This window comes from Palaemon carinicauda, chromosome 9 (assembly GCF_036898095.1).
Source record: "Palaemon carinicauda isolate YSFRI2023 chromosome 9, ASM3689809v2, whole genome shotgun sequence".
NCBI classification, from domain to species: domain Eukaryota; kingdom Metazoa; phylum Arthropoda; class Malacostraca; order Decapoda; family Palaemonidae; genus Palaemon; species Palaemon carinicauda.
In genome coordinates, this window is record NC_090733.1 from 123,969,129 (window position 1) to 123,988,402 (window position 19,274).

A 19,274-nucleotide genomic window follows, 5' to 3' on the forward strand; every position below is an offset into this window, starting at 1 on the left:
GTGTAAAACTAGAAAATCAGACCTCTACCACGGCAACTTATTTCTTGAAACCAGCTTACTTTAGGGTTAATTTGGTTGACCTTTTGCTTGACCTTGACCTAGAACTTTCAAAATTGAGTCACTTCCACGTCGCAACAAACATAACAATTAATCCCTGAAAGTTTCACTACTCTATGAGTAAAATTGTGGCCAGGAAGTTGTTCACAAACAAGTAAACAAACAGACAAAGGGGCAAAAACATAACCTCCTATTAACTTTGTTGGCGGAGGGAAAAGACAGAATTTTTGATTAAAAAAGAAGCAAGTGATTTAAGGGCTTCAATTGAGGATTATAAATGAACATACAGTAATGGTTGTAAATGAAATGTCATTGCTGGATCTGTGTATGGAAAACCTTTAGATAGTTGTACATGAAGAGCAGATAAAAAATTGAATTTGACAATGCACTCGAGATAAGATAAGATGAACCTACTTTTTATAAAAGACTCCAATTACAACAGATTTATTATCAATATTCATCTCGTAATTTATTTATCTATTTTTTTTTTTTTTTGTCAAAAACGTTGCTTTAAATCATGAAGTATCTTGAGTAACACTCTTATTGAGTTGTCGTAAGTAAGTATCTTATTACAAAATCACTTGAACTAATTTCAGTTGTTGCATATAACCTTCTTGTTGAAAACAGAACACTTTGAATGAATGAAGAAATGCAATTAATTTATATTTCAATATAACATCAATTTCAACATCAGAAATCACAATGATTTTTATCAGAAGCAAAAGACTTGAATATCATTTTTTTCTTCTTAAGTTGTCAGGGAGATGACAGCGATGACTCACACCATGAAGTAATAATGACAAGTAATAAACGTCAAGCCGAGGAAACTCCCTTTGCAAGGAGTCGATGAACTGACAAGATCATAATTCCTGCAGGAAATATGTTTCTTGATTCGCGAAGAACTGACAAGATCGTAATTTCTGCAGGAAATATGTTTCTTGATTCACGAAGAACTGACAAGATCGTAATTTCTGCAGGAAATATGTTTCTTGATTCGCGAAGAACTGACAAGATCGTAATTTCTGCAGGAAATATGTTTCTTGATTCACGAAGAACTGACAAGATCGTAATTTCTGCAGGAAATATGTTTCTTGATTAGCGAAGAACTGACAACGTCGTAATTCCTGCAGGAAATATGTTTCTTGATTCGCGAAGAAGTGACAAGATCGTAATGCCTGCGGGAAACATGTTTCTTGATTTGCGAAGAACTGACAAGATCGTAATGATTCGCGAAGAACTGACAAGATCGTAATGCCTGCAGGAAATATGTTTCTTGATTCGCGAAGAACTGACAACATCGTAATTCCTGCAGGAATATGTTTCTTGATTCGCGAAGAACTGACAAGATCGTAATGCCTGCAGGAAATATGTTTCTTGATTCGCGAAGAACTGACAAGATCGTAATTCCTGCGGGAAATATGTTTCTTGATTCGCGAAGAAGTGACAAGATCGTAATTTCTGCAGGAAATATGTTTCTTGATTCACGAAGAACTGACAAGATCGTAATTTCTGCAGGAAATATGTTTCTTGATTCGCGAAGAACTGACAAGATCGTAATTCCTGCAGGAAATATGTTTCTTGATTCGCGAAGAAGTGACAAGATCGTAATGCCTGCGGGAAACATGTTTCTTGATTTGCGAAGAACTGACAAGATCGTAATGATTCGCGAAGAACTGACAAGATCGTAATGCCTGCAGGAAATATGTTTCTTGATTCGCGAAGAACTGACAACATCGTAATTCCTGCAGGAATATGTTTCTTGATTCGCGAAGAACTGACAAGATCGTAATGCCTGCAGGAAATATGTTTCTTGATTCGCGAAGAACTGACAAGATCGTAATTCCTGCGGGAAATATGTTTCTTGATTCGCGAAGAAGTGACAAGATCGTAATTTCTGCAGGAAATATGTTTCTTGATTCACGAAGAACTGACAAGATCGTAATTTCTGCAGGAAATATGTTTCTTGATTCGCGAAGAACTGACAAGATCGTAATTCCTGCAGGAAATATGTTTCTTGATTCGCGAAGAAGTGACAAGATCGTAATGCCTGCGGGAAACATGTTTCTTGATATGCGAAGAACTGACAAGATCGTAATGATTCGCGAAGAACTGACAAGATCGTAATGCCTGCAGGAAATATGTTTCTTGATTCGCGAAGAACTGACAACATCGTAATTCCTGCAGGAATATGTTTCTTGATTCGCGAAGAATTGACAAGATCGTAATGCCTGCAGGAAATATGTTTCTTGATTCGCGAAGAACTGAAAAGATCGTAATTCCTGCGGGAAATATGTTTCTTTATTCGCGAAGAAGTGACAAGATCGTAATTCCTGCGGGAAATATGTTTCTTGATTCGCGAAGAAGTGACGATCGTAATTCCTGCGGGAAATATGTTTCTTGATTCGCGAAGAAGTGACAAAATCGTAATTCCTGCGGGAAACATGTTTCTTGATTTGCGAAGGACTGACAAGATCGTAATGCCTGCAGGAAATATGTTTCTTGATTCGCGAAGAACTGACAAGATCGTAATTCCTGCGGGGAATGTGTTTCTTGATTCGCGAAGAACTGACAAGATCGTAATTCCTGCGGGAAATATGTTTCTTGATTCGCGAAGAAGTGACAAGATCGTAATTCCTGCGGGAAATATGTTTCTTGATTCGCGAAGAAGTGACAAGATCGTAATTCCTGCGGGAAATATGTTTCTTGATTCGCGAAGAACTGACAAGATCGTAATTCCTGCGGGAAATATGTTTCTTGATTCGCGAGGAACTGACAAGATCGTAATTTCTGCAGGAAATATATTTCTTGATTCGCGAAGGACTGACAAGATCGTAATTCCTGCAGGAAATATGTTTCTTGATTCGCGAAGAAGTGACAAGATCGTAATGCCTGCGGGAAATATGTTTCTTGATTCGCGAAGAACTGACAAGATCGTAATTTCTGCAGGAAATATGTTTCTTGATTCGCGAAGAAGTGACAAGATCGTAATGCCTGCGGGAAATATGTTTCTTGATTCGCGAAGGACTGACAAGATCGTAATTCCTGCAGGAAATGTTTCTTGATTCGCGAAGAAGTGACAAGATCGTAATGCCTGCGGGAAATATGTTTCTTGATTCGCGAAGGACTGACAAGATCGTAATTCCTGCAGGAAATATGTTTCTTGATTCGCGAAGAAGTGACAAGATCGTAATGCCTGCGGGAAATATGTTTCTTGATTCGCGAAGGACTGACAAGATCGTAATGCCTGCAGGAAATATGTTTCTTGATTCGCGAAGAACTGACAAGATCGTAATTCCTGCGGGAAATATGTTTCTTGATTCGCGAAGAACTGACAACGTCGTAATTCCTGCGGGAAATATGTTTCTTGATTCGCGAAGGACTGACAAGATCGTAATTCCTGCGGGAAATATGTTTCTTGATTCGTGAGGAACTGACAAGATCGTAATTTCTGCAGGAAATGTTTCTTGATTCGCGAAGAACTGACAAGATCGTAATTCCTGCAGGAAATATGTTTCTTGATTCGCGAAGAAGTGACAAGATCGTAATGCCTGCAGGAAATATGTTTCTTGATTCGCGAAAAACTGACAAGATCGTAATTCCTGCAGGAATATGTTTCTTGATTCGCGAAGAACTGACAAGATCGTAATTCCTGCGGGAAATATGTTTCTTGATTCGCGAAGAACTGACAAGATCGTAATGCCTGCAGGAAATATGTTTCTTGATTCGCGAAGAACTGACAAGATCGTAATGCCTGCAGGAAATATGTTTCTTGATTCGCGAAGAACTGACAAGATCATAATTCCTGCGGGGAATATGTTTCTTGATTCGCGAAGAACTGCAAGATCGTAATGCTTGCATGAAATATGTTTCTTGATTCGCGAAGAACCGACAAGATCGTAATGCCTGCGGGAAATATGTTTCTTGATTCGCGAAGAACTGACAAGATCGTAATTCCTGCGGGAAATATGTTTCTTGATTCGCGAAGAAGTGACAAGATCGTAATTCCTGCGGGAAATATGTTTCTTGATTCGCGAAGAAGTGACAAGATCGTAATTCCTGCGGGAAATATGTTTCTTGATTCGCGAAGAAGTGACAAGATCGTAATTCCTGCGGGAAATATGTTTCTTGATTCGCGAAGAAGTGACAAGATCGTAATTCCTGCGGGAAATATGTTTCTTGATTCGCGAAGAACTGCAAGATCGTAATGCTTGCATGAAATATGTTTCTTGATTCGCGAAGAACCGACAAGATCGTAATGCCTGCGGGAAATATGTTTCTTGATTCGCGAAGAACTGACAAGATCGTAATTCCTGCGGGAAATATGTTTCTTGATTCGCGAAGAAGTGACAAGATCGTAATTCCTGCGGGAAATATGTTTCTTGATTCGCGAAGAAGTGACAAGATCGTAATTCCTGCGGGAAATATGTTTCTTGATTCGCGAAGAAGTGACAAGATCGCAATGCCTGCGGGAAATATGTTTCTTGATTCGCGAAGAAGTGACAAGATCGCAATGCCTGCGGGAAATATGTTTCTTGATTCGCGAAGAACTGACAAGATCGCAATGCCTGCAGGAAATATGTTTTTTGATTCGCGAAGAACTGACAAGATCGTAATGCCTGCAGGAAATAGGTTTCTTGATTCGCAAAGAACTGACAAGATCGTAATGCCTGCAGGAAATATGTTTCTTGATTCGCGAAGAACTGACAAGATCATAATTCCTGCGGGAAATATGTTTCTTGATTCGCGAAGAACGTTAAAGGTAGACTAACGCTGTTGTCAAAGTATAATAGATGATTGAAATATACATGGTCTGAAATTGAAGCCTGTTCTAAAATCAGTGGATCTTTTAGAAGTTCAGACTTTTTGTAAATATTTTTCTGTTGAACAGGTTGAGATAAGTCTCGTTTTATAGTTTATATACGACTGGTCTTTCGTAATACGACTGGTGTTTTGTAACGTTGTTACTGATCTGAGAATATTTCATATTTTGAATTCATTACTTCTATACAGTTCATTTTCTATTCCCTTATTTCCTTTCCTCACTGGCCTGCTTTCCCCGTTAGAGTTCTTGGGCTTGTAGCTTTCTGCTTCTCCAACCAGGGTTGTGGCTTGGTTGGTAATAGTAATAATGATAATAAAGAAAATAATAATAATAATAATAATAATAATAATAATAATAATAACAATATCTTAAATGGTAGATTATTTTTTTGTATTTAGATTCAAGGATGAATTTCTGTTTATAGCTCCTTCAGAACCATTTAGTTAAAACCATAAAACATTCATCACAGATGTCAATGAAAATGTTATATTGTAAAATGTAGCAATGACATAATAAGTCCAATAAAAACAGAAGACTCGATGTCATTACACAATACAATCGCAATGAAATAGGACGAGGTTACTGGGATGCGACAGAACTGGGTGTGAGGCAATGCTCATAATGGGTAAGAAAGTGAGTGGGCCTAATTAGTATAGAGGCTGGGCAGACTTGGCACTAGGCCAAGAGGTGGAGTCTTCATCAGTATCTTTAGTTTTGTTCTGTAATTTAGGTAATTTGGGAATAGCACTGATCTATTTTAACGTTGTTACTGATTTTATATTTTCTCTTATTTATTTTATAGAGTTTATTTGCTATTTTCCTTGTTTCCTCTCCTCACCAGGCTGCTTTCCCTCTTGGAGCCTTTTGTCTTGTAGCATTCTGCTTTTCCAAACTGGATTGTAGCTAGGCTAGCAATAATAATGTTAATGATAGTTGGCTATAAATTTGAAGAAACTGAAGACTTTCTTATTCTGTAAGTCGTTTGACAGTGACGATTTAACAGTAAATGAGCAATATGTGATATGAAATGGTGAATACTCTGAACGAACAAAATAAAACGACAGTAGAGGTCCTGTAGAGAGTAGTCTTCCCCCGTTGTATAGGACCGGAAAAGCAGAGTCAAAGTAATTAAGTAAAGCATAACAAAAGCAAAAATAGTTATTAAAAAAGGTTTTATTTGCTCGAAGGTGAAGGGAACAAGTAAAAGGTAAACTAGTCTGATACCACTTCCATAGAATTTTTTCCCTCAAGGCATTGCCTGATTGTATAAAGAGATACCAGTGATATTTATTATTATTATTATTATTATTATTATTATTATTATTATTATTATTACTTGCTAAGCTACAACCCTAGTAGGAAAATCAGGATGCTATAAGCCCAAAAGGCCCCAACAGGGAAAGTAGCCCAGTGAGGAAACGAAATAAGGCAAAATAGAATAGTTTAAGAACAGTAACAACATTAAAATAAACATTTCTTGTATAAACTATAAAAACTTTAACAATAGAAGTGGAAGAGAAATTAGATAGAATATGGTGCCTGAGTGTACCCTTACACAAGAAACAGATTTCGATGTGTTTATCAAATTTGGAATCTTAGTTATTCTTATTTCTATAGTTTTAATAGTTATATTTGCTTTTGGATGATATATTAGGGAAAAATTGCATGATATATGACTTAATTCTGGAATGTCCGGAATCAATTTGCTGGACAACGCAAAATTCGTTTCTTCGTCTTTCCCTCCTCATTGTCAAGCCAAACTGTGTCTTCCGGTTTAGAGCGCAATGGACAAGGAACAATGGCATGGATGGAATGGACGAGGAACAACGGAATGAATGATCTAAATCCATCAAGTTGATCTCTCTCTCTCTCTCTCTCTCTCTCTCTCTCTCTCTCTCTCTCTCTCTCTCTCTCTCTCTCTCTCTCTCTCTCTCTCTGTTTTAAATTAATTTACTAAAGTTAGTCCAGTCTACCTGTCATTTGAACCTGTCTGCAGAAGCCCCCCCCCTCTCTCTCTCTCTCTCTCTCTCTCTCTCTCTCTCTCTCTCTCTCTCTCTCTCTCTCTCTCTCTCTCTCTCTCATACACACCATGTATGAAAATAAGAAGGAATATCATGTAATCATTCGATTGTTTAAACCAGTAAGTTATGCAATGTGAATGTCTTATTACATATACACATTCAGATTCATCGCAAGAAACATTAGTACTTATCAATGCAGGAAAATATCTATTTAATAAAGATTTTTTCATTTTTTAACAATGAAAGAAAATATCTATTTAATAAAGATTATTCTTTTCCTTGAATTTAGATTATTTTACATCACGTATGCACAGGTTTATCTAAAGAGCCTCTACATATCAAGGTTGTCTGGCAGACGCTTAAAAGTTAACACACACAGTTAACTGGTGTCATTAATCTTATCTGTCAGGACAGAAGGGGGGTGGGGGTGGGGGGTGGGGTGGGGGGTAGTTGTTAGATGTCTGCTTTGGAGGGGAGGGGGGGGGGTTATTGGTGATCAGACTCTTTGCAGGTGATTGTAAACGCCTTTACTTTGTTATTATTATTATTATTATTATTATTATTGTTTTTGTTGTTGTTGTATTATTATTATTATTATTATTATTATTATTATTATAATTATTATCAGCTAAGGTACAACCCAGGTTGGAAACACTTTATTATTATTATTATTATTATTATTATTATTATTGTTGTTGTTGTTGTTGTTGTTGTTGTTGTTGTTGTTATTATTATTATTATTATCAGCTAAGGTACAACCCAGGTTGGTAATACACATACACTTTATTATTATTATTATTATTATTATTATTATTAGCTAAGGTACAACCCAGGTTGGTAATACGCATTCACTTTATTATTATTATTATTATTATTATTATTATTATTATTATTAACTAAGTTACAACCCTAATTGGAAAAGCAGGATGCTATAGGCCCAAGGGCTCCAACAGGGAAATATAGCCCAGTGAGGAAAGGAAATAAGGAAATAAATAAATAATAAGAGAAGTAATGACCAAATTAAAATATCCTAAGAACAGTAACAACATTAAAATAGATCTTTCATATATAAACTATAAAAACTTAAAAACAAGAGGAAGAGAATTAAGATAGAATAATTTACCCGAGTGTACCCTCAAGCAAGAGAACTCTACATGAATCTGTTATGTAATTACGTTTGTTATGCATTTTTCTTTATTTCGATCTTTGTGGAAAAGTCATTGTTAGAATTTTCAATTTAAACAAACAGGGTGGTATTTAGATACGATGTAATTGTATGTTAAAAGGCCGTAGAGTTCATATTCTTTTATGGCCATTCAACTTATGTATTTTATACAGTATTTCATGTTTTTGCTAAAGAAAAGTATTATTACGTGTTTAAATTGATGTCATTTATCATTTTAAGAGGAAGTTGAAAAAATTATTCATTGTTTCTTTCAGAGGAAGTGTAAACTTAATTCTAACAAGTCTTACATTCTCCTTTATAAGGCTCAACACTACCCAATATTTTCGAACTTTTTATTAAAGCTGTGACCAGATTGTGGAATGGTCTTTCTAATGTGGCAGTTGAATCGGTGGAACATCAGAAGAGTTGAAGAGTTTATACAGTCTATAAAAGATGTATTGTAAAGTTGTTGCTGATCAAAAGATATTTTGTATTCTTTCTATATTACTTCTCATATAGTTTATTTATTTTATTATAGCCTTTTCTCAGAGGCTACAGACTTTTTGTAAGAGGAAAAAACTACAAATTTTTTTTTGCAAGAGAAAAAGATTTAAACCCTTTTTGTAACAATAAAGGCTACTTTTTTTTTTTTTTTTTTTTTTTTTTTTTTTTTTTTTTGTAAGAGAAAGACTAAATCCCATTTGTAACAGAAAAGGCTACACTTTTTGTTACAGAAAAAGACTAAACCCTTTTTGTAACACAAAAGGCTACACTTCTTGTACGAGAATAAGACTAAACCCTTTTTGTTACACAAAAGGCCACATTCTTTTTGTAACAGAAAAAAGACTAAAGCCTTTTTGTAAGGGAAATAAATGGCCACACTCATTTTGTAAGGGAAATAGCTACACCCTTTTTGTGAGGGTAAAGGGATACACCCTTTTTGTAAGAGAAAAAGACTTACCCTTTTTTTGCAAGGAAAAAGGCTACACATTTTCAGTGAGAGTAAAAGGCTACATCCTCTTGTAAGTGAAAAGGCTACACTGTAAGAGAAAAAGGCTTTATCTTTATTATAAGAGGAAAAGGCTAGACCCTTTTTAGAAGGAAAAAGGCTATTCCCCTTTTATAAGGGGAAAGGTTTCACCTTTTATGAGAAAAATGCTACTCCCTTATAGTTAGGGACACTCATTTTATAACAGAAAAGGGCTACACTTTTTTTAGGGTAAAGGGTACACCCTTTATTTCAGGTTTCACCCTTTATGAAAAAAAAAAAAAAATGCTACACCCTTTTAGTTAGGGACACTCATTTTATAACAGAAAAGGGCTACACTTTTTTTAGGGTAAAGGGTACACCCTTTATTTCAGGTTTCACCCTTTATGAAAAAAAAAAAATGCTACACCCTTATAGTTAGGGACACTCATTTTATAACAGAAAAAGGGCTACACTTTTTTTAGGGTAAAGGGTACACCCTTTATTTCAGGTTTCACCCTTTATGAAAAAAAAAATGCTACACCCTTATAGTTAGGGACACTCATTTTATAACAGAAAAGGGCTACACTTTTTTTAGGGTAAAGGGTACACCCTTCATTTCAGGTTTCACCCTTTATGAAAAAAAAAAAAAAATGCTACACCCTTTTAGTTAGGGACACTCATTTTATAACAGAAAAAGGGCTACACTTTTTTTAAGGGTAAAGGGTACACCCTTTATTTCAGGTTTCACCCTTTATGAAAAAAAAAAATGCTACACCCTTTTAGTTAGGGACACTCATTTAAGGGCTACACTTTTTTTAGGGTAAAGGGTACACCCTTTTTTCAAAATCTAACTTTTAATCTGTACTGTAATTCAAATATATCCAAGGATATATTTGAATTATTCTAATAACAGGTACTGCTAACCATCCGACACATGTATGTTTATGTGATAGCCAATCGATGCTGAGAATCAACTTCCTTTTTTTTTAACCTTGGCGACTTTGGGTGTCAGCGAATTGCTTATCTGGTTTGTTGATAACTACGTCAGCGCTTTCCTGTTGTTTGGTGATGAAGTGCTTCTCTTTAGCCGTGGTAAAATCTTTGAGATATGGCATATGGCATATTTTTCTTTTGGCTTGATTTTTTCTTTTAGCTTTCTTAATTTTTTTTCTATTAACTTTCTTCATTTTTTTAGCTTTCTTCATTTTTTAGCTTTATTAATTTTTTTATTTTTCCTTTCTTCATTTTTTAGCTTTATTAATTTTTTATTTTACCTTTCTTCATTTTTTAGCTTTATTAATTTTCTATTTTACCTTTCTTCATTTTTTTTAGCTTAATTTTTTATTTTGGCGTCACTTTTTTTCACAAGATTTCTTAATTTTAATTTTAGCTTTCTTCATTTTTTGTATTAGCATTCTTCATTATTTCGTTAAGTTTTCTTCATTTTTTCATTCATCTTTTTTCTTGAACTTTCTTCATTTTTTCATTTAGCTTTCCTCAATTTTTAGCTTTCTTAATTATTCAACTCTTCATTTTATCTTTTAGCTTTCCTCATTTTTTTATTGACCTTTCTTCATTTTTTAAATTATCTTTATCAAATGAATTTATTTGTGAGAGTTTGTAATATCATCATAATCAGCATCATCTCCTTCTACGCCTATTAACGCAAAGGGCCTTGGTTAGATTACGCCAGTCGTCTCTATCTTGAGCTTTTGATTCAATACTTACCCATTCATCATCTCCTACTTCACGCTTCATAGTCCTTAGCCATGTAGGCCTGGGTCTTCCAACTCTTCTAGCGCCTTGTGGAACTCATTTTGTATTACTGACTTTATATTTTGTAATTTGTATTTTATTGTTTTATATTTTTACCCAAATTTCAGTTAGATTATATAAGAAAAAATCATACATTATTTAAATATTACAGATTTACTTTTGACTATTTTACGTAATATTTATATTTTTTTATATTTGTATATAATCAAATGGTTTTACAGAAATATATAAAAAGCATAATTATCCTTCTTGTAAAACTGCTGATATAATTCTGTTTTTCATTTTTTATAATATCCTTTGTGGAAGATTCAATTATATAAATAGCAAACATATTCTTTAGGACTTAAGTTTTCTTTAGATATTATAACTCTTAACTATAATAATTACAATTTACGAAAATAAATCCAGATGAAACATAATTTATGATAGTGGTCCCACTGTATCTTTCTCTAACGTATAAACAATCACCATTGCCCTTCACCATCATTTTCCCCACATAATTTATGATAGTGATCCCACTGTATCTTTCTCTAACGTATAACCATCACCATTGCCCTTCACCATCATTTTCCCCACATAATTTATGATAGTGATCCCACTGTATCTTTCTCTAACGTATAACCATCACCATTGCCCTTCACCATCATTTTCCCCACATAATTTATGATAGTGATCCCACTGTATCTTTCTCTAACGTATAAACAATCACCATTGCCCTTCACCATCATTTTCCCCACATAATTTATGATAGTGATCCCACTGTATCTTTCTCTAACGTATAACCATCACCATTGCCCTTCACCATCATTTTCCCCACATAATTTATGATAGTGATCCCACTGTATCTTTCTCTAACGCATAACAATCACCATTGCCCTTCACCATCATTTTCCCCACATAATTTATGATAGTGGTCCCACTGTATCTTTCTCTAACGTATAACAATCACCATTGCCCTTCACCATCATTTTCCCCACATAATTTATGATAGTGGCCCCACTGTATCTTTCTCTAACGCATAACAATCACCATTGCCCTTCACCATTATTTTCCCCACATAATTTATGATAGAGGTCCCACTGTATCTTTCTCTAACGCATAACAATCACCATTTGCCCTTCACCATCATTTTCCCCACATAATTTATGATAGTGGTCCCACTGTATCTTTCTCTAACGTATAAACAATCACCATTGCCCTTCACCATCATTTTCCCCACATAATTTATGATAGTGGCCCCACTGTATCTTTCTCTAACGCATAACAATCACCATTGCCCTTCACCATCATTTTCCCCACATAATTTATGATAGTGGTCCCACTGTATCTTTCTCTAACGTATAAACAATCACCATTGCCCTTCACCATCATTTTCCCCACATAATTTATGATAGTGGCCCCACTGTATCTTTCTCTAACGCATAACAATCACCATTGCCCTTCACCATCATTTTCCCCACATAATTTATGATAGTGGTCCCACTGTATCTTTCTCTAACGCATAACAATCACCATTGCCCTTCACCATCATTTTCCCCACATAATTTATGATAGTGGTCCCACTGTATCTTTCTCTAACGTATAAACAATCACCATTGCCCTTCACCATCATTTTCCCCACATAATTTATGATAGTGGTCCCACTGTATCTTTCTCTAACGTATAAACAATCACCATTGCCCTTCACCATCATTTTCCCCACATAATTTATGATAGTGGTCCCACTGTATCTTTCTCTAACGCATAACAATCACCATTTGCCCTTCACCATCATTTTCCCCACATAATTTATGATAGTGGTCCCACTGTATCTTTCTCTAACGCATAACAATCACCATTTGCCCTTCACCATCATTTTCCCCACATAATTTATGATAGTGGTCCCACTGTATCTTTCTCTAACGCATAAACAATCACCATTTGCCCTTCACCATCATTTTCCCCACATAATTTATGATTGTGGTCCCACTGTATCTTTCTCTAACGCATAAACAATCACCATTGCCCTTCACCATCATTTTCCCCACATAATTTATGATTGTGGTCCCACTGTATCTTTCTCTAACGCATAACAATCACCATTTGCCCTTCACCATCATTTTCCCCACATAATTTATGATTGTGGTCCCACTGTATCTTTCTCTAACGCATAAACAATCACCATTGCCCTTCACCATCATTTTCCCCACATAATTTATGATTGTGGTCCCACTGTATCTTTCTCTAACGCATAACAATCACCATTTGCCCTTCACCATCATTTTCCCCACATAATTTATGATTGTGGTCCCACTGTATCTTTCTCTAACGCATAACAATCACCATTTGCCCTTCACCATCATTTTCCCCACATAATTTATGATTGTGGTCCCACTGTATCTTTCTCTAACGCATAACAATCACCATTTGCCCTTCACCATCATTTTCCCCACATAATTTATGATTGTGGTCCCACTGTATCTTTCTCTAACGCATAACAATCACCATTTGCCCTTCACCATCATTTTCCCCACATAATTTATGATTGTGGTCCCACTGTATCTTTCTCTAACGCATAACAATCACCATTTGCCCTTCACCATCATTTTCCCCACATAATTTATGATTGTGGTCCCACTGTATCTTTCTCTAACGCATAAACAATCACCATTTGCCCTTCACCATCATTTTCCCCACATAATTTATGATTGTGGTCCCACTGTATCTTTCTCTAACGCATAACAATCACCATTTGCCCTTCACCATCATTTTCCCCACATAATTTATGATTGTGGTCCCACTGTATCTTTCTCTAACGCATAACAATCACCATTTGCCCTTCACCATCATTTTCCCCACATAATTTATGATTGTGGTCCCACTGTATCTTTCTCTAACGCATAACAATCACCATTTGCCCTTCACCATCATTTTCCCCACATAATTTATGATTGTGGTCCCACTGTATCTTTCTCTAACGCATAACAATCACCATTTGCCCTTCACCATCATTTTCCCCACATAATTTATGATTGTGGTCCCACTGTATCTTTCTCTAACGCATAAACAATCACCATTTGCCCTTCACCATCATTTTCCCCACATAATTTATGATTGTGGTCCCACTGTATCTTTCTCTAACGCATAACAATCACCATTTGCCCTTCACCATCATTTTCCCCACATAATTTATGATTGTGGTCCCACTGTATCTTTCTCTAACGCATAAACAATCACCATTTGCCCTTCACCATCATTTTCCCCACATAATTTATGATTGTGGTCCCACTGTATCTTTCTCTAACGCATAACAATCACCATTTGCCCTTCACCATCATTTTCCCCACATAATTTATGATTGTGGTCCCACTGTATCTTTCTCTAACGCATAACAATCACCATTTGCCCTTCACCATCATTTTCCCCACATAATTTATGATTGTGGTCCCACTGTATCTTTCTCTAACGCATAACAATCACCATTTGCCCTTCACCATCATTTTCCCCACATAATTTATGATTGTGGTCCCACTGTATCTTTCTCTAACGCATAAACAATCACCATTTGCCCTTCACCATCATTTTCCCCACATAATTTATGATTGTGGTCCCACTGTATCTTTCTCTAACGCATAAACAATCACCATTTGCCCTTCACCATCATTTTCCCCACATAATTTATGATTGTGGTCCCACTGTATCTTTCTCTAACGCATAACAATCACCATTTGCCCTTCACCATCATTTTCCCCACATAATTTATGATTGTGGTCCCACTGTATCTTTCTCTAACGCATAACAATCACCATTTGCCCTTCACCATCATTTTCCCCACATAATTTATGATTGTGGTCCCACTGTATCTTTCTCTAACGCATAAACAATCACCATTTGCCCTTCACCATCATTTTCCCCACATAATTTATGATTGTGGTCCCACTGTATCTTTCTCTAACGCATAACAATCACCATTTGCCCTTCACCATCATTTTCCCCACATAATTTATGATTGTGGTCCCACTGTATCTTTCTCTAACGCATAACAATCACCATTTGCCCTTCACCATCATTTTCCCCACATAATTTATGATTGTGGTCCCACTGTATCTTTCTCTAACGCATAACAATCACCATTTGCCCTTCACCATCATTTTCCCCACATAATTTATGATTGTGGTCCCACTGTATCTTTCTCTAACGCATAAACAATCACCATTGCCCTTCACCATCATTTTCCCCACATAATTTATGATTGTGGTCCCACTGTATCTTTCTCTAACGCATAAACAATCACCATTGCCCTTCACCATCATTTTCCCCACATAATTTATGATTGTGGTCCCACTGTATCTTTCTCTAACGCATAACAATCACCATTTGCCCTTCACCATCATTTTCCCCACATAATTTATGATTGTGGTCCCACTGTATCTTTCTCTAACGCATAACAATCACCATTTGCCCTTCACCATCATTTTCCCCACATAATTTATGATTGTGGTCCCACTGTATCTTTCTCTAACGCATAACAATCACCATTTGCCCTTCACCATCATTTTCCCGACATAATTTATGATAGTGGTCCCACTGTATCTTTCTCTAACGTATAAACAATCACCATTGCCCTTCACCATCATTTTCCCCACATAATTTATGATTGTGGTCCCACTGTATCTTTCTCTAACGTATAAACAATCACCATTGCCCTTCACCATCATTTTCCCCACATAATTTATGATTGTGGTCCCACTGTATCTTTCTCTAACGCATAACAATCACCATTTGCCCTTCACCATCATTTTCCCCACATAATTTATGATAGTGGTCCCACTGTATCTTTCTCTAACGCATAACAATCACCATTGCCCTTCACCATCATTTTCCCCACATGATTTATGATAGTGGTCCCACTGTATCTTTCTCTAACGTATAAACAATCACCATTTGCCCTTCACCATCATTTTCCCCACATAATTTATGATAGTGGTCCCACTGTATCTTTCTCTAACGTATAAACAATCACCATTGCCCTTCACCATCATTTTCCCCACATGATTTATGATAGTGGTCCCACTGTATCTTTCTCTAACGTATAAACAATCACCATTTGCCCTTCACCATCATTTTCCCCACATAATTTATGATAGAGGTCCCACTGTATCTTTCTCTAACGCATAACAATCACCATTTGCCCTTCACCATCATTTTCCCCACATAATTTATGATAGAGGTCCCACTGTATCTTTCTCTAACGCATAACAATCACCATTTGCCCTTCACCATCATTTTCCCCACATAATTTATGATAGTGGTCCCACTGTATCTTTCTCTAACGCATAACAATCACCATTTGCCCTTCACCATCATTTTCCCCACATAATTTATGATAGAGGTCCCACTGTATCTTTCTCTAACGTATAAACAATCACCATTTGCCCTTCACCATCATTTTCCCCACATAATTTATGATAGTGGCCCCACTGTATCTTTCTCTAACGCATAACAATCACCATTGCCCTTCACCATCATTTTCCCCACATAATTTATGATAGTGGTCCCACTGTATCTTTCTCTAACGCATAACAATCACCATTGCCCTTCACCATCATTTTCCCCACATGATTTATGATAGTGGTCCCACTGTATCTTTCTCTAACGCATAACAATCACCATTGCCCTTCACCATCATTTTCCCCATCGCATATACCGCCATTTTGTGAGTTATCACCATCATCTAGAGGCGTTTTTGTTTACTGCTAAATTCGTGACTGGTAGCGTTTTTGGGGCGACCGGAGGTTAAGGACACAGGAAGGGGAAGTGTTTATAAACAGGGGCCTCGGAGCGCTTACAATTGCAATTCCCCTGACCTTTCGTCTCCCCCTCTCCCTCTCCCCCTCCCCCTCCCCCTCCCCCTCCCCCTCCCCTCCCTCTGTCTTTTCCTTTTCCTTTCCCTCTCCTTTCCCATTTCCCTCTCCCTCTGTCTTTTCCTTTCCCTCTCCTTTCCCATCTCCCTCTCCCTCTCCCTCTATCTTTCCACCCTCCTTTCCCTCTCTTTCTCCCCCTCCCCTCCCCCTCCCTCTCCATTTCCCCTCCCCTCCCCCCTCCCTCTCCCTTTTCCATTTCCTTTCCCTCTCCTTTCCCATCTCCCTTTCCCCCCTGTCTTTTCCTTTCCATCTCCCTCTCCCCCTTCCCTCCCCCTCCCTCTCCCTCTGCCTTTTCCTTTCCCTCACCTTTCCCATCTCCCTCTCCCTCTGTCTTTCCTCCCTCCTTTCCCTCTCTTTCTCCCCCTTCCCTCCCCCTCCCTCTCCATTTCCCTTCCTCTCCCCCTCCCTCTGCCTTTTCCTTTCCCTCTCCTTTCCCATCTCCCTCTCCCTCTGTCTTTCCCTCTCCCCCTCCCCCTCCCTCTCCCCCTCCCTCTCCCTCTGTCTTTTTCTTTCCCTCTCCTTTCCCTTTCCCTCTCCTTTCCCATCTCCCCTCTCCCTCTGTCTTTCCCTCCTTTCCCTCTCCTTCTCCCCCTCCCCTCCCCCTCCCTCTCCCTCTGCCTTTTCCTTTCCCTCTCCTTTCCCATCTCCCTCTCCCTCTGTCTTTCCCTCCTTTCCCTCTCCTCCCCCTCCCCTCCCCCTCCCTCTCCCTCTGCCTTTTCCTTTCCCTCTCCTTTCCCATCTCCCTCTCCCTCTGCCTTTTCCTTTCCCTCTCCTTTCCCATCTCCCTCTCCCTCTGTCTTTCCCTTCTTTCCCTCTCCTTCTCCCCCTCCCTCTGCCTTTTCCTTTCCCTCTCCTTTCCCATCTCCCTCTCCCTCTGTCTTTCCCTCCTTCTCTCCATTTTCTCTCCTTCTCCCTCTCCCTCCGCCTAATGCATCCTCTATTTTGACCCTCCCTCTTTCCTATTATCTCTCGCCTCTTTCCCTCTTTGTTATCTCCTTATATCCTCTATTAAATCTCCTCATCCTAAATTTCAGTTCCCATCCCTTCCCTGTCCCTCTTCTCTATCCTTATCACCCCTCCATGCCCTACTATTTCCCTCCTTTTCCCTCCCCCTATTAGGAGGGCTGGACGTCCCACAACCCTATTATCATAGGCAGAGTGACCTCATCTTCCCACTCCCTGTATCTATAGTCAATTTTTTTAATGTGGCTCATTTGCACTGACTCGTTTGGGGTGCCCATTTAGCTCGGAAAAGTTTCCTGCTTTCTGATTGGTTAGAATTATCTCGTCCAACCAATCAGCGTTCAGGAAACTTTTCCGAGCTAAAAGGGCACCCATGCGAGTTGGTGCAAATCTGCCTCACTATAAAAAATTGACTATAGTCACCCAGTGACTGCAAGTCAGTATATTGCAGTTGTGCATTTGATGTCTTGCACGAGAAAAAGGAGGAGAGAGACGGGTAGAAATAATTCCCATATACATGCAGTTTAAAAAGGCCTACGTATGCTGGCAATGTAAGGATAAAATTGTGTAATGTAATGGACTCATTTATGTATAGAAATTATATATACACGTACAGTATGTGTATGTATACATGTATTTATTTTATGTACTCTGAAGAAGTGTAACGAAAATAGTCGAGACTTAATCTTATATTTCTTATTTACATTTTCCTTGTGGTTCTTTTGCATCTGAGCAATATATATATATATATATATATATTATATATATATGTATATATATATAGATATCTATATATATATATATATATATATTATATATATATATTATATATATATATAGATATATATATATATATATATATGTATATATATATATATATATATAATATGTGTATGTAAAATGTGAATTGTTTTATAAGTAATGTATCGACCTGTGGGCAAATATTTTATGCAATATAAGCATTTTTCGCAGACAATTACAGCCTAGATCGATCAAGCTGGACTGATTCGAGAAAGTACCATAATTGCACACTAATTAGCCGATAATTATACCTAATTAGTGTCGACTCTAATACTCGGATCACGTGCTAACATTGCCACATTCACCTATTGGGCATTTTGAGCTAATCATGAGCTTTTCAGGCCATGTACAGGCAGTTAATTCTAATAGCCAGGCCTTCTTCATCATGAGGCTCAATACTACACAGTATTCTAGAAGTTTTATTCCAGCTGTTACCAAGTTGTGAAATGCTCTTCCTAATCGGGTAGTTGAATCAGTAGAATTTCAAAAGTTCAAAGGTGGAGGAAATGTTTTTATGTTGACCAGGCTGACATGAGTCTTTTTATAGTTTATATATCAAATATCTGTTTTTGACGTTGTTAATAGTATATATTGGACATATCTGTTTTGACGCTGTTACTGTTTTTAGAATGATATATTGTTAATTTATTCTCATCATTTATTTATTTCCTTACTTCCTTTCCTCACTGGGCTATTTTTCCCTATTGGAGCCTTTGGGCCTTTAGCATCTTGCTTTTCCAACTAGGGTTGTAGCTTGGCTAGTAATAATAATAATAATAATAATATTTTTATAGCA

At 37.2% G+C, this 19,274-nt stretch overlaps 2 protein-coding genes across 2 annotated transcripts in view; one reads left to right on the forward strand and one right to left on the reverse strand.

Moving 5' to 3' along the window:
* Positions 1-19,274, forward strand: part of LOC137647124 (retinoic acid receptor RXR-alpha-B-like) — a 382,209-nt gene that overhangs the window by 181,130 nt on the left and 181,805 nt on the right. The gene's annotated exons all lie outside the window — the stretch shown is intronic.
* Positions 16,587-17,612, reverse strand: LOC137646617 (octapeptide-repeat protein T2-like). The gene has a single exon (XM_068379724.1). It carries the CDS (start codon positions 17,610-17,612, stop codon positions 16,587-16,589), a length of 1,026 nt encoding a protein of 341 aa, XP_068235825.1.

What these genes read in the sequence shown, in the direction of transcription:
- LOC137646617 (XM_068379724.1), bottom strand. Translation starts at nt 17,612, where the DNA reads ATGGAGAGAAGGAGGGAAAGACAGAGGGAGAGGGAGATGGGAAAGGAG.